This window comes from Asterias rubens, chromosome 10 (genome assembly GCF_902459465.1).
Source record: "Asterias rubens chromosome 10, eAstRub1.3, whole genome shotgun sequence".
NCBI classification, from domain to species: Eukaryota; Metazoa; Echinodermata; class Asteroidea; order Forcipulatida; family Asteriidae; genus Asterias; species Asterias rubens.
The window spans coordinates 3,518,063-3,533,320 of NC_047071.1; the positions used below are offsets into that span (position 1 = coordinate 3,518,063).

Sequence of the window (15,258 nt, forward strand, 5' to 3'; positions counted from 1 at the left end):
CTCTGGTTGAACTCAAGAATGCATACAAATACTAATCAAGCATACTACCTTGGTATGACAAGTTGATTCTGAATTTATTTCATCATAAACTGACCCTTCACAAATCAGTGAACTTCTATCACAAATAATGCTATTAACATAATCCGGCATGAAAAACAATAACTATTTGAGGGAGCGAAGAAAAAAAAACATCCCACAAATTAGAGAGATGAGGAATTTTTGGTTTTCAAGAATAGTCAAGCAACACTAAAAAGATGATTGAATCGTGAGGAATGTATTCATCCATGATTGAACAGATGTTTGTAAAGTTTGTTATTTATAAAGGCAGTGGACACTATTGGTAATCACTCAAAATAATTATTAGCATAAAACCTTTCTTGGTGACCAGTAATGGGGAGAGGTTGATGGTATAAAACATAGTGAGAAATGGCTCCCTCTGAAGTGTCATAGTTATCGAGAGAGAAGTAATTTTCCACGAATTTGATTTCGAGACCTCAAGTTTAGAACTCGAGGTCTCGAAATCAACTATCTAAACGCACACAACTTCGTGTGACAAGGGTATTTTTTCTTTCATTATTATCTCAGAAGTTCGATGACTGATTGAGCTCAAATTTTCACAGGTTTGTTATTTAATGCATATGTTGAGATACAACAAGTGAGAAGACTGGTTTTTGACAATTACCAATAGTGTTCACTGCCTTTAAACTTGCAAGAAAAATAATATTTGTTGAAATAAATACAGGCGATCATGTGATTAATTTTGTTTGTGAGTGGGGGAGCTACAAGCCAAATAAATTGTTACTTTAAAAAGGCAAGTTATATTCATGATATTGACTCCTTGTCCTGGGTGCCATCTTTGTACACATGTCCGTGCTGTGCACCTCTCAGCCAATGATAGGTCTTCATTGGCCATCAAAGAGGGCGCTGTTTAGGGGCTTATGAACAGGCTGAACAGGCTTTGATGAGAACCCACATAGATGTAGATGTCATATGCAAGAGTCTCTATCAGCAACATGGTACATGTAGACCAGGGTAGGTCAAAGGTCATTCATGCAGTGAATGACTTTTTCTCTTTCAGTAGTACAGGGTTTAAATGTACACATCTGATGATGACTAAGTCTTCTAAAAAGTCACTGAAGCTATGTCAGAGCATAGAAGCATAGAGTGGCTCTTTGATGGTGCAACTAGGCAGAAACGGCCAAACAACTTATGCAAACGCATTCTGTTCACTTCAGTGAGTTGTTAAATTAGTCAATCTTCATGTATATTCCATCTTCTTATTGTCCCATGGATGGTTGATGAATTGTCGTTATCCAAACACAAGTTTCAGTACTATGACACTGGCATTGAAGAAAATCAAGGGCACTGTGAAAAAGGAGAAGAACAACAAACTCAAAACATTAGAATGTAAAAAAAATGCAATTAGTTTCATAAAGTTTCCTAATTTCAATTACTAAATTCTGGGTGTTTCTATGTTGCAAAAAGCCATTATGTAACTTTGTAGACTAGTGGGCCTAAATAATAATAACCATGATAATAAGCAAAGTTTATTAATAATCCACAAACAAATTTTTAAATAACTTGGTCATGTAAAACCAACCTAAAAGGAACAAAGACTTACCTCTCATAACAATTCTAATGGATCTAATTAAATTAATGAGCTGTGCTTTCATCCCAGGTTCCTCTCCAAACCCGCCAACACTTTGATCACCGCCCCATCCAACTGAAAAATAACAACAAAAACTTGTCAATAACTAATCAAATAAATCTAAACAGAAGTCCGACCTATATTGACTTGAGGTTCAGAAGCACCAGTTCCCTTTACTTAACACTACAGACCACTATTGTTGTTGTGTTGGATAATGGAGGAAGGGGCAGGGGGTGGGGGTCATGGGGGTGGGGTCATGGGGGGGGTCACTCCCCAGTGTCTGCCTGTGATTTGATAATCAAACTTGATCTGACTAATTTATTCCTCCATGATCTGATGCACACATGAGAAGGGTGTATGAAGATGGAGTAAATGTCCCTTCAAAGTAAACAAATGCAGCTTGGTTTGGAGAATGGGTGAGATTCGACAAAATTCATGTGAAGAAAGGGTGAAACCATGTGAAACAAAAGTTGAAAGAAAAACTACGCTACTTAATTCACACAAAAAAATTCTTTACAAAGAAAAAATAATAAAACTCAATTAGTACCTTTGCTTAGAAATCGTTCCTCATTTAACACTGCGATGGCATTAATGCATAGAAGAGCAGCCTCAATAAGCGAATACAATCCAAAAGCCATTATTATGAAAAAACGATGGAAACTATTTTATTCATTAAGTTAAGAATGAAAACTAATCACTTAGTTTTGATGTGTTGTTGCTTATTCCTATCGTTCAACGCGCAGTAGTGAAATAGTCAGATACCTTGCAGGAAATATCAAGCTTCGTCGTAAACAAACATTGGCATTCTAACTTGTACAACGTGGCAGATATTCAACAATAGAGGGCGCTATGTAACTCTTCTGTAAACACCTCTCTTAAAATTTGCTGAGTGGGCCGAAGTTTTAAAGCAAAGTGCTTGGTCAAGAGTTTTCCTTGGATTGGAAGAGTGCCTATATAGTAAGTTCTTACTTAAGACTATTAATTTATTGAATCACATCAAACACAAATTGAAAATTACCCATGGTTTATTCAAAACTAGCAGCTACCAACACAACAGATGGACTTTCTAAAATGGACATGTTTTGTACCTTTTTAATTAGACCTACTCGTGTCGGTATGGCTCAAGCTGGACAAAGACCGTGCAGGAGATAATTATCTCTTTTAACCTCGGATTTTTTAACTCCAGAATCTTGCAGGATTGTATCACTGCTTGCTGCTGTTGTGTCGAGAACTGTACATAAATTTCATAAACTAACTAATAAAACAGAGTTTTGTACCTTTGCAGATCTGCAAAGAAGAGTATTCTTTGAAGCCTACTGCAGACAAGTGACACCACATATAGGTCAGATACAAGTTACAATAATTGTAATGCTTCTGACAGGGTTACAATTATTGTAACTAGTGAGATGCATCTTTACTAATCTTATGTATCTCCAGTGACAAAATGAGATGAGAGTGACGCTCCAAACAGGACTCCAAATAATTGATGAAAGCTCCTATCAATGTTATAAATTACAAGTGAGTTTTGTTTTTTATCTTTCTTCAGGTTCACTTGGAATGAAGTTACGTTGGGGAATCTGTTCAGCAGGGAAGATCTGCAATGATTTTGTGTCGGCTCTGAGTTCACTGCCTTCTGAAGACCATACGGTGGTGGCAATTGCTTCAAGATCAAAAGAGAAGGCTGAGACATTTGCAGAAGAACACAAGATTCCTGTGTCATATGAGGGTTATGAAGCCTTGGCTCAAGACGCTAGTGTTGGTAGGTTATTGGATCAGTTATGAAAACCTCAGCATTTAAAGGTACTATTGTGGGTAGGTTGTTGGGTCAAAGACACACTGGCTTGCTGCCTACTGTAGCATGAGGGTCATGAAGCCTTGGGGCAAGATGCTTATGTTGTTAGGTTATTGGATCAGTTAGGACAACCTCAGCATTTAAAGGTACTATTGTGGGTAGGTGGTTGGGTCAAAGGTCGAAGACACACCGGCTTGCTGCCTACTGTAGCATGAGGGTCATGAAGCCTTGGGGCAAGATGCTTATGTTGGTAGGTTATTGGATCAGTTATGACAACCTCAGCATTTAAAGGTACTATTGTGGGTAGGTTGTTGGGTCAAAGCATAGAGCAAGGACCAAAGACACACCGGCTTGCTGCCTATCGTAGCATGAGGGTCATGAAGCCTCTGCAAGAGGTACCTAGGTTGTTGAATAGACACCTGATTGGTGTAGCACAAGGATTGTGAAACCTCAGTGAGAGGTGCTAATGTGGTGGGTAGGTAGTTAGATCACTGATTGCTGTAGAATGAGGGCTACATAAGAAGCCTCAACAAGAAGTACATGTACTACTGTGGTTAGGCTGTTGGGTCAAAGACACACCTGCTTTCTGTAGCATGAGGGTCATGATGAAGCCTCGGCAAGAGGTATCAATGTGGTTAGGTTTTTTAATCAGAGATGCCTTTAGCAAGAGGTACTAAATACAATTTTTAATTTATGTGTTCACTTCATGTTTAGATATTGTGTACATCGGTTCATTGAATCATACCCATCTGCCTTTATGCAAACTATTCCTGAGCCATAACAAGAATGTGCTGTGTGAGAAACCACTTGGGCTCAATCCAAGAGAAGTTCAAGAAATGATTAGTCTCGCTAAGGAAAAGGATGTCTTCTTCATGGAGGTGAGTGGAAAACTAATTTCTACCAAGACACTGCTGGCCTGGTACTTCACGGAGGCAACGAAGGCGATCGCCTCCATGCCCCCCGGTCATTGCCTTGGTGCCCTTAAAATGTTCCAGTAGAAATTTACAATTTTCTCATGGGGCGCCCTTTACCAAGGAGAAAATGCCTAGGTGCCCTTGCCCTTTCAAAAACGAAGCATACAGGCCTGCACTACCTAACCATCTCTTAACAAAGTTATCCCTTTTTATTTCACAGTCTTTTTTTTTTATCTTTAAGGGCTGGTGGACTCGTTTCTTTCCTGTAAGTGTGAAGTTGCGAGAGATTCTAGCCGAGGGTCGCATTGGTGAAGTCAAAACTATTAATGCATCCTTTGGATTTCCTTGTTCTGGGGTTGAAAGGCTTCTTAATAAGGGTATGTTTCTTGAGACTCGCTTGCTTTATTTTAAAATGAAGTTGGAACGGGTGTGGATACACACAAACCAATCTGGAGATAGCTTCAAAAAAGTGAAAGAAATATTTGTTGTCCGTGGATTCAAAATGAACACAAGTTTATTTTTACTTTAATAATTTAAGATCTTACCATTTTGAGATCTTGACCTTACATCAGCTGGTCTTGGAAACAGTCTTGAAAACTCCAAAGTTGGTGGGTAGCAAATCCACACACTTTACCCAAAATAAAGTTTGTAATATTATTTGGGTAATTCACTTCATTATAATCATTAATAGTGGTCGCAACCGAGATTCCATTCATAGCGGCACGCCAGAGGTGTTAATCCCTCATCATGTCACTTGGAAGGTCCTCGACATGATCACGTTGATAATTCACAGTTTGACTAATATTTAGACTAGTATTTTATTTTCCCCCTGTATACCTGTAGAGGGTGGTGGAGGTGCTTTGTTAGACCTTGGTGTTTATTGCGTTCAGATGGCCATCATGGTATGCGGGGGTCAAGAACCAACTTCCTACGCTACCAAAGGCTTCCTCCTAAACTCAGGTAAACTTCTTCTTCTTAAAGTTGTGTTTTTGTGTGTTTATTAGAAGTAAAAGAACTTGTGTTCTTCTTCATTTGTAAATGTTCACCAGGTAATGGTTTCATTCAGAAAATCCCATGGCAACTGAAACTGTTAATTAGAGTATAACTTGAGAAAATAGAATCAGCTATTGCAAAAACTGCTTACCAACCAAAGCAACCGATGGTACAAATGCAACAAACAGTTAAATGTCCTGACATTTAGACCCTAGTAAAGTCTTTCTTGAGGGCTACACAAAATTATAAAAATAATTAATTTAGAATAAAACTTATTCATTCTATTATTTGTATGATTCAGGTGTTGATGACACATCGGTTACTGTTATTACGTTTCCAAACAACGCAATTGCAACACTGACATGTAGCCTTTCAGCTCAACTTCAAAATAATCTGGAGATTAGAGGGACTAAAGGTCATATCAAGGTCAGTGTAGGTCAAAGGTTACGTTACTATAGCATGAGATGACCCAAGGCAGACAGAGGGATAGGCAGACAGACAAACAGACAGACAGACGGACAGACAGACCAATTTAGGCTCAGAACAGTGGAACAAAGGAATTGTAAACTTTAATAACAAAGTTGTAAAAAACAGTTGCTTCTTGAAATTTCCCTTTTAGTAGTGATTATCTTTGATAACTACTTCCTTGTTCTCTGGGACACAAACATCACAAAGCTGAACGGAAGTGAGGTTTCCGCTCAAATGCAGTGTGCAGATGCTTTTGTTTTACATAACTTCACCTGGTTGGTTGAAGAAGGGTGCCCTGCCCATTTGCAACAAGGTCTCAAAAAACAAGGTCACAAAAAGACCCAACTAGACAGGATTTGAAAAGCTCACCCTACATTACAAAACTAGCTAAGGTGGTGCCACAATGGTTCTGGGTGTCCATTGAAGCAAGTGATAAGATGATTCCGGTTATTTCATTCAGTCTTTACCACTTTTTCCAATGCTTTCTTTGCAGGTTCCTGCGCCATTCTGGTCCCCAACAAAACTTGAAGTTTCACTCCCAGAATGTAAAGATGCCTCATCCAATGTGGAGCAAAGAACTGAGATTATTGAGTATCCACTTCCTGAAAGTGACAAGAAGTTCAACTTTGTGAATAGTGTTGGGCTCCGATACGAAGCTGAATGTGTACGCCAATGTCTTATGAAAGGTAAGCCTTAAGCATGAGCAACTCCTGAATCAATTTATTTTGAGGTGATGCGATACCTTAAAACCCCTATAGATATTTTCCTATTTAGCTAATGTAATCAGTTAACTTGATAATAACCCAACAAAACTCATGATGGACAATCATTGCTTTATTATTATTATTATTATTATTATTATTATTATTATTATTATTATTATTATTATTATATTATTATTATTATTATTATTATTATTATTATTATTATTATTATTATTATTATTATTATTATTATTATTATTATTATTATTATTATTATTATTATTATTATTATTATTATTATTATTATTATTATTATTATTATTATTATTATTATTATTATATTATTATTATTATTATTATTATTATTATTATTATTATTATTATTATTATTATTATTATTATTATTATTATTATTATTATTATTATTATTATTATTATTATTATTATTATTATTATTATTATTATTATTATTATTATTATTATTATTATTATTATTATTATTATTATTATTATTATTATTATTATTATTATTTCATTTTATCACAGCATGCAAAAGAAAGATCTCATTTTCCTTTGTGCCGGTAACTCCTCGAGCCGGGCTGCGTCCCGTAGCCTTAGATCTCAAGGGTCTTTCTCAGGATCCTTGCTGTTCCCAAAAGCGCTGCCTTCTGTAACAGATCTACCCTCACATTTGTCCCCATTTCATCTAGATGTTTCCCCAGTGCTTTGGGAATGGTGCCATACAAAGTACAAACATATACAGAACAAAACAAAAGCCAGGGACATAGGCCTGGAACTAAAAAAGTTTTAACCTAAAAATTGTAGCCCGAAGGCCTTCAATGCCAATATCCCTGGCCAAGTATTAAAAATCTAATAATTATTTACAATAAATCTATAAAGATTTAATCTATCGAATGTACAATGCCAATGTAGCCTCAAGCCGGAGTTTGGTACAATACAGTTGCCAGAACCCTGTAGTAACAAATACACTAGACTCAAACTTAGCTTAACTGAAGTAACAACCATTTCAATGTAAAATTCACACAAAAACATTGTGACATTAGATGGATTGCTATGATGTCATTGACCGCCATCTTTGAAACAAACAATCGGAAAGTGCAGGCGTCTGCACTGGGCACGACTCTTAGCCAACGACTGCCTTTCACACAGGCACATTTAATCAACGATAGCGGCTAATGCAAGGGGTCTATTGCTGATGAATTCCCTCATGTTGATACAAGTCAGAACTAAGCGGCTACTTTGGTGATAAGAGCAAAGTTGAATAGTCTACAGTCAGACAAAGGATCCAGCTACAACCAAATCTGTTTTAAGACACTGTTTTATGGAAGTAAAGGTTTTCTGTTTTACCTACAGGTCACAAAGAATGTCCGATCATCAGTCACAAGGAGAGTCTCTTAGTGGCTGAGATTCTTACTAAAGCTCGTCATGATCTTGGATATCATCTAGCTGAAGATAAGGAGTAACAATTGTTACCACTTTTAAATAGATGTTAAATTTGCATCGGGATAAAGAATATTAATTTTTGGTTTTTACCCATATACACCGATGTGTGTAGCACTGTATACTCAGTACTTGCCCCGAGTACTATTTAAATCGTTTGCAGTACCCGCTGCTAAACATAGGATTTGAACTGCCTCTAGCTACCGGGCAATCTCGGTGGTCTAGTTGGTATGACATTGCTCTAGAATTGCAAGGGTCGTGGGTTCGAATCCCACCCGAGTAAAATGCCTGTGATTTTTTTCACAGGACTCGGGGCAAGTACTGAGTATACAGTGCTACACACATTAGTGTATATGGGTAAAAACCAAAAATTAATAATTGTTACCACGTAATAAACAATTTCAGTTTCAATTTTTATTCTGAGACGCATGGTTCTCTGATGAAAAATGGCTGTAATTCTTAGATGTGTTTACAATTACAAATGTTTTGGACAAAAATTTGAAAGTTTGATACTTGATTGAATTTGATAAAATTCTTAACATATTCGATAATTATAAAGACACTCAATAGAAAATGTTACAGAGAGGTATATTGGTTAATACACACTTTTGTGTAACAAACCGGGTCAGAATTTGTGTTTTGAGCTAGATACAACACCCCTTTAAAGCCATTATACACTTTCGGTACAGAAACAAAAACAAAGTTCACAGATTTACAAATAATTTACAGGGTTTACAGAAGGTAATGGTGAAAAACTTCTCTTGAAATATTGTTCCATGAAATGCTTTACTTTTTGAAAAAATATTAAAACAATATCAATTCTCGATAGCGAGAATTACGAATTTATTTTAAACACATGTCATGACATGGCGAAACACGCGGAAACTAGAGTGGGTTTTCCTGTTATTTTCTCCCGACTCCGATGACCGATTGAGCCTAAATTTTCACAGGTTTGTTATTTTATATACAAGTTGTGATACACGAAGTGTGGGACTTGGACAATACTGTTTACCGAAAGTGTGTAATGGCTTTAAAGGGAGTTTACACTGTTTTTCTTATTATAAAAAATAATGACCTTAAAAACTTACTTGGTAAAGATCACTAGAGGCCATCTGTTATAAAACTATGCCAGAAATGACACTCTTTAAGTTCTGCATCTTTAGAAAAAGAGATCTTATTGTTAACAAAAAGAATTGAATCTGAGAAAGGCCTCGGCAACGTGGAAGTGTCAACAATTTATTTTACAACAAATCAACACAAGAAGCTATCCGTCAAATATTACACCAATAATAAATGGTTTCAAATCCTAATTAACAAATAAAATCAATTAAATTTCTGATTTGTTTCATAGAGAAACCAATTATAAACTTTGGGTGGCCCAGGTCACCAAACCCTACTGTATAAAAGAGTTGGTAACAATGCTGAAATCTCAAGTTCACCGTTTATAACGTTATCCCCGACCTTTGTACCTTTGCCTTTGTTATAATAGCTTTGTAATACACTGGTCATCAACTCATCAACTCAATACATTCTTCAAGAACAACGAAAGTTAACACAGTGTAGAGAAATAGGCATATGAGTGGATCATTTCACTTGGTAAAACTGGTTTCTATCGCCACTAATCATTGTCTACACTCAGTGTGTGAGACTATCATTGGACTCTGCGCATAATATGTTATGATAGACTATCATTGGACTCTGCGCAAATATTTTGTGATGAATTTACACCAAGTGTGAATTCATTGTATTATGCAAAGAAATATTGCCTCATTATATTATTGATAAAAAATATTCTTAGAGTGAAAATACATTTCAAGAATTAGCTAAAAGCTTGAAAGTCTCTCTGGTTTTCTGAATTTATATATATATACTTGAAAATTTCAAAATCAAATACAGTTTTATATTTTGTTACAATATACAACTCGAGCCTATGAGTAGAATAAATCAGAGCACTGAAACTATAACAATATTGTGCGTTCTCAAACTTAATAGTGTGTAAATGATCAATGATGTAGGAATACAAGATGCATAGAGAATATTGATTCAAATAATACATACACCTCTGTCTGTGTTTCTTACTGATTAACCCAGCATTTCACCCTTTGAAAAACATCATATGCCATCACATTGGGGTACAGTTTGCATTACACATGATAAGAAATTAATCTGGAATGTACTTTCAACCATTCAAAGTTTTCCTGACTGTCCAGAGGGTCCACAAAAGCTGAAAACAATTAGTGCATTAATGCTTTCTGGCTTTTTTATTTAAAAAAACAGAAATTAGCTATTTTATTCTGTGAATGGACCAGAGGGAACTCATTATAACGAATTACTTGTTACATTTTCATCTCCTTCTAAGTAATATCCCATTTGATGACGTAAAGTTTCCACCATCTCGGCCATGAATAAGCTGTCTGCATGGCTAACTAAAGGACATTCTTTCATACCTGTCAATCAAAAAATTGAAATAGAAATATTGAGTTTAAACAGTTGGCTGTTAGAATTTTACTCCAACTCTCACTCCACAAAAAAACAGGCCAAGTACATTTGAAATCCAAAGTAATATATTCATATTTTTAGTCCCTTTGAAAAAGTCAGTAAGAGAAAATACTAATCCGGAAAACTTTTTTTCTTGTACATCATTCCGACAGCCTATTTAAAGCTTAAAAGCTAAAAATTAATCAGCCCCTCCTTAAGAAACACTCTGCTTACCTTTTATAATGCACTGCCTAACTGCCTCAGCCTCGTACCTCAAACCCACAGCATTGGGATAGTTTTGATGATAAGAACTCTTTATCAATGGAAACTCTAATATTTCAGTCTTTTCATTGATGTCAAAAGCTGTACTGCCTTCCTCTGCTACGTAAGTTGATATTTCTAGTTTGGTCGGACACCAGAAGGGATTTTTAATCTGAGAATAGGAAGAAACAAAAAAATTGTTAATGTCCTCACGTTTCGACCCTAGCAGTAGCAGTGTCTTTATTCAAGTGTTCAATGTTCATTTGCTCTCGTCTCGATGTGTCATGGCTGAGTGGTCCAGCGCAACGGACTCAGTCTCTGATTGCCAGAGTGTGGGTTCGTTCGAAACAGTGAGACCTTTCCAGCTCTTTTCAGGGCCAACACCCCTCAAAAAGAGATCGCATGCACGGTTGTACCCTCAGGTTTACTAAATAGTTTTACTTCTTAAATTTCTGCTTGATTGTCGCATGTTATAATTGAGTCTAGTGAAAGTAGATGGTTAAATGAAAAGACACAGACTTACCTTAATACGTCCTTTTAATCCTTGTATATTGAGCTCATTGGGTAGTTTGGTATCCGTACTAACACAGAGTGTTGCAATGCCTTTATTAGGAAACTGCAGTGTCATAACACACATTTCATCAACACCTGTGTGTGTGGAGAGTTCACAACCAAAATAATTAATGACTTTAACATAATTTACCATCACAACTTCTAGGATGAAAATGAAACAATAGATGTTTTAATAAATCTCTATGAGATGATCTCCATAGGCAACTAAGCCGGTCCGTTTCTGTGATTTTACAACACCAACTTTGTGACATAGCAACCAGTAAAGAAAATAATGTTTTGGTTTCTTCATTTAAACTGAGCAAATTTTACCTGTTTTGCCGAGGGTTCCTGTGGCCGAGTAAGATGCAGGCCTCTCACCAAAGATCATTAATGCAAGATTCAATGGGTACACACCCATGTCCATAACGGCCCCGCCTCCACACTCTGAAAATAAGCAAATATAAAGCAGTCAAAGTTTGAAATGGAGTGATTACATCATTGTATACTCTGTGAATCCTTTTTTTCTGAAAAAAAGCCAAGCAATGTAATGTGATGTAAATACATGTATTGTGCAGTATGAATAATTTCAAAAATTTACAAATAATTTTGTTTTTAATCACACTAGACTTCAAGATCAATAACCTGGTTTAAGCCTCACCAGATCTTCAAGTAAAGATCTTCAAGTAAATACATGTATGTAAATACATGTATTGTGCAGTATGAATAATTTCAAAAATGTACAAATAATTTTGTTTTTCATCACACTAGACTTCAAGATCAATAACCTGGTTTAAGCCTCACCAGATCTTCAAGTAAATATTGTCTACCTTTAAGAAAGTTGTAGGAGTTGTAGCTATGGTCTCACCTTTTCTACATATTCTATCCTTGGTGCTCATAGCAAATCCCATGGTGCATTGCATGAACTTAACTTGACCTATGACATCATCGGCAATGGTGTCACGGAGTGAAGCTGCTGCCGGGAAGAAACGACTCCACCATCCCTAATCAAGAAATAGAATCAAATACAACTTGGTTTCAGCAGTTATCAAGTATGGGCCTGAATTTGTATGTCGGCCTAATAACCAGTCGTCGATTTCACCTAACTCTTCCTAACTTAGGATTAATCTTAGGACTTGGGACGGGTTCAGTTCCGTATCCAGATACGTAGGACGCATTGAACCCATCCTACGTTAGGAGGGGTTACTCGTCATAACTTCAGAGAGGTATAATCCTAGCGTTTCGTGAAATCGACTGCAGGGCACTAATGTAAAGCACATTGAGATGGTTATTGTGACATGCATTTTAAAAGAATTTTGTTATTATTATTATATCACGAGTATCCTATTTTTTACATTTTAGGCCACAGTAACAGTAACTGTGGTTAGGCAAGGGAAGGGGTCTAGAGTTTCGATGAGCAGGGGGGTCTGACCCTCTCCCTGCCCCTGTCTGGTTACACCACTGTACAGTAAGGGGAGTCAATGCCAAGATGGCACACATGATAAACTCCCTGGCAAGATAAAGGATATTCTGGAAAACCCCCAAAATAAGAGCATTATTTGCCTCCATATTTACCTCCATAAAGAACACATTGTTGTCCTTTGCAAGTTGAATAATTTGCCTGGACTGGTTTTTGTTGAGACCCAGTGGTTTCTCACACAGGACGTTTTTATGATGAGTGAGAAAAAGCTTACACAATGGCAGATGGGCCTGGTTCAATACAGCAATGTAAACAATATCTGGTAATAAAGACGGGGAAAAAATTACTGTTAATGTTTTCAATATAAATTCAGTACAATATTAAACATCTCTACAATTTTTTTTTATTCAATTTGGACAAAATTATCCAATGATACTTACCAATATTTGGGTCTTCAGCAACATCTGTAAATTTCTCATACACTGCATCAATATGAAACTTCTTAGCAAGTTCTTGAGCCGTCTCTGGTGTCCATGTCTCGGCTATGGCTACTACGCTATGGTCTTCAGGAGGTAGAGTACTCAATCCAACCAAGAAGTCATTAGCAATCAATCCAGAGCCACAGATTCCCCAACGAAGCTTCATCGTAAAACAGTGTCTAAGAATCAAAATAAAGAGATTCTCCCCATCAATCTTGAGCCTGGGTGCAAAGAGAGGGGGAGTCTTGCATTGGGCTGAGCCTTATTGCACCCCATGTTGTTAAAAAGCTTGGAAGATGGGCAAGGGATGTCTAGGGCAAATGTTGTCTCATCACTAGGTCAGGCATTCCAATCTTAAGCCCAAACAATTTGTTGTGGATCAGTGACATAGGACGAGGATTAGATTGGGGTCATCAATGTAAGCAAAAGCGGCGGTGAGGGCTAGGTGGGGATAGTGCTATGGGGGTAGTCACTAGTCATTTTATTGCCATAAAAACAAAACTTATATGCCACATAAACAGCTGCACATAAAGTGCCCCCTTCTATGACATGACCTCGCTCCATTCTAAACCAACGAGCCATGGACGCCCACACACTTACAGCAACGCCCCCTTCCCGCCACACTACGCCATACCAATCCATAGCACTTCGTTTGGCGTATGCACAACATCCAATTTCATTATGGAAAACATACACTAAAATTTGCGTTAATATGCGGGTGGAATGTGTTCATTTGACTATACCAGACCATAAAGCAAACCTTAGTATGTGTGAACATTCAACCACGTTCACACAAACTAAATTCAAACTTTAACTGTCAACGAGTACGAAGTTTACTTTGAACACCACGTACCTTTTAGATCATTTGCACCTTCTTTTACAAGACAACTCGTACCTGTCTGACTCAAAATCTTGAAGGAATAATGCCTTGTTTCGAGAGCGCTGTGCCGCCAAAGTCACACCATTTCCGCAGTCATACACACCGCGCCATCTTGTTTCCAGCGAGTTGTTGATAAACCCACGAACCGGAACGACCTTTAGGTCCAAGACCCGCCACTTCTCGAGTGTTCTATTTTCACACAGGGGTGTAAGATAAGAGGGGAAAACGCGAAAACAATTACGCCTATAGACTAACAAAATCCTTTATTGTCATTAAAGAAATCTGGGGAAAAAAAACACATTATAAATAAAAAGCTCTGACTCTGAGTCTATATTCTCATACAAACAACTCACATGCAAAAGGGTCTAGAATAGGCCTTATACCTTTCTTTAATAAAATTTAATGATACCAGCAAAAATAAATCTGATAAGCAACATGTTATTATGCTTAGCTACTTTATTGCATGGGCCGGGCTCCATTTTCATAGAGCTGCTTACATAAGCAGCAATATAACAGTAGTTTGCTCGGAGGGTTACCAGCAAAAAAACCTTTTCACATGCATCGTATTTGCCTGGTTTCCTGCTATTGGTTAGCAGAAAACTATTACAAAAACTTTGTTGGCTACTATATTCCATAGTGCTTTTTAGTGCTTACAGAAATAAACAGTAATAAAGAACAAAACAAAATTCTTGGAGGTTAGGCTACAAGCCAAAATAAAGTTTCACGTCGTATTATTGCTTCATAAAAATTAACAAAACTTGTGTGCTTGGCATGCAAATGAACACTGTTTATAAGTGATGATAGCAGGGTCACAACTTAATATCAGGACATAATATTTTGTGTTGACATGAGTTCGTAAATTATCCAGCATGATAATTGCTGCAGATTGTTCATTGAAATTCACTGATTAGAATCTGTACTTTGGAATGGGATGGTACGAGTTAATCATTCGTCATTAGTTAATTATTAAACAAAGTAGTTTAATATAGACATTTCTCGTGCTACTTGGAATATTAAATAAGTCTATGTATTTTGTGTGATGAAGGAACTGGGTTGTTTTTAGTCTACAAGGAAAGAGAATTCACTGCAAAATGTCAGCGAATTTCATATTCTCGCTGTGTTTGATGGTGACAGCTTTACTAACCCGAGGTCAGTATTCATTATAATTGCTTGATGATATATTAATTGAGTGCCACACCGTGCTTTTACGG

At 36.8% G+C, this 15,258-nt stretch overlaps 3 protein-coding genes and 1 non-coding gene across 6 annotated transcripts; 2 read left to right on the plus strand and 2 right to left on the minus strand.

Moving 5' to 3' along the window:
• Positions 1–693: 693 nt before the first annotated feature.
• On the minus strand, positions 694–2,404 carry LOC117295871 (immediate early response 3-interacting protein 1-like). Its single transcript, XM_033778656.1, has 3 exons — positions 2,196–2,404; positions 1,622–1,723; positions 694–1,365 (listed from the first exon to the last, which is right to left on the minus strand). Exons 1-3 carry the CDS (start codon positions 2,284–2,286, stop codon positions 1,310–1,312), a joined length of 249 nt encoding a protein of 82 aa, XP_033634547.1. The 5' UTR covers positions 2,287–2,404; the 3' UTR covers positions 694–1,309.
• Positions 2,405–2,524: 120 nt separating this feature from the next.
• On the plus strand, positions 2,525–8,087 carry LOC117295529 (trans-1,2-dihydrobenzene-1,2-diol dehydrogenase-like). Its single transcript, XM_033778226.1, has 8 exons — positions 2,525–2,605; positions 3,195–3,407; positions 4,155–4,318; positions 4,596–4,731; positions 5,198–5,314; positions 5,649–5,773; positions 6,309–6,501; positions 7,894–8,087. Exons 2-8 carry the CDS (start codon positions 3,206–3,208, stop codon positions 8,001–8,003), a joined length of 1,047 nt encoding a protein of 348 aa, XP_033634117.1. The 5' UTR covers positions 2,525–2,605; positions 3,195–3,205; the 3' UTR covers positions 8,004–8,087.
• On the minus strand, positions 7,899–14,163 carry LOC117295528 (trans-1,2-dihydrobenzene-1,2-diol dehydrogenase-like). Of its 3 annotated transcripts, XM_033778224.1 has the most exons (9): positions 14,021–14,163; positions 13,129–13,346; positions 12,844–13,007; positions 12,137–12,272; positions 11,602–11,715; positions 11,243–11,367; positions 10,693–10,891; positions 9,069–9,137; positions 7,899–7,986 (listed from the first exon to the last, which is right to left on the minus strand). In XM_033778224.1, the coding sequence occupies exons 2-8, from the start codon at positions 13,331–13,333 to the stop codon at positions 9,082–9,084; spliced, it is 999 nt and encodes a 332-aa protein (XP_033634115.1). In that variant the 5' UTR covers positions 13,334–13,346; positions 14,021–14,163; the 3' UTR covers positions 7,899–7,986; positions 9,069–9,081. The 3 variants fall into 3 exon arrangements, with proteins under 3 accessions (XP_033634115.1, XP_033634114.1, XP_033634113.1); XM_033778223.1 differs by lacking the exon at positions 7,899–7,986 and having other exon boundaries at positions 9,049–10,427; positions 14,063–14,163; XM_033778222.1 differs by lacking the exon at positions 7,899–7,986 and having other exon boundaries at positions 9,049–10,427.
• On the plus strand, positions 8,191–8,263 carry Trnas-aga. The gene has a single exon. It is a non-coding gene; the product is annotated as a tRNA-Ser (tRNA).
• Positions 14,164–15,258: the final 1,095 nt, after the last annotated feature.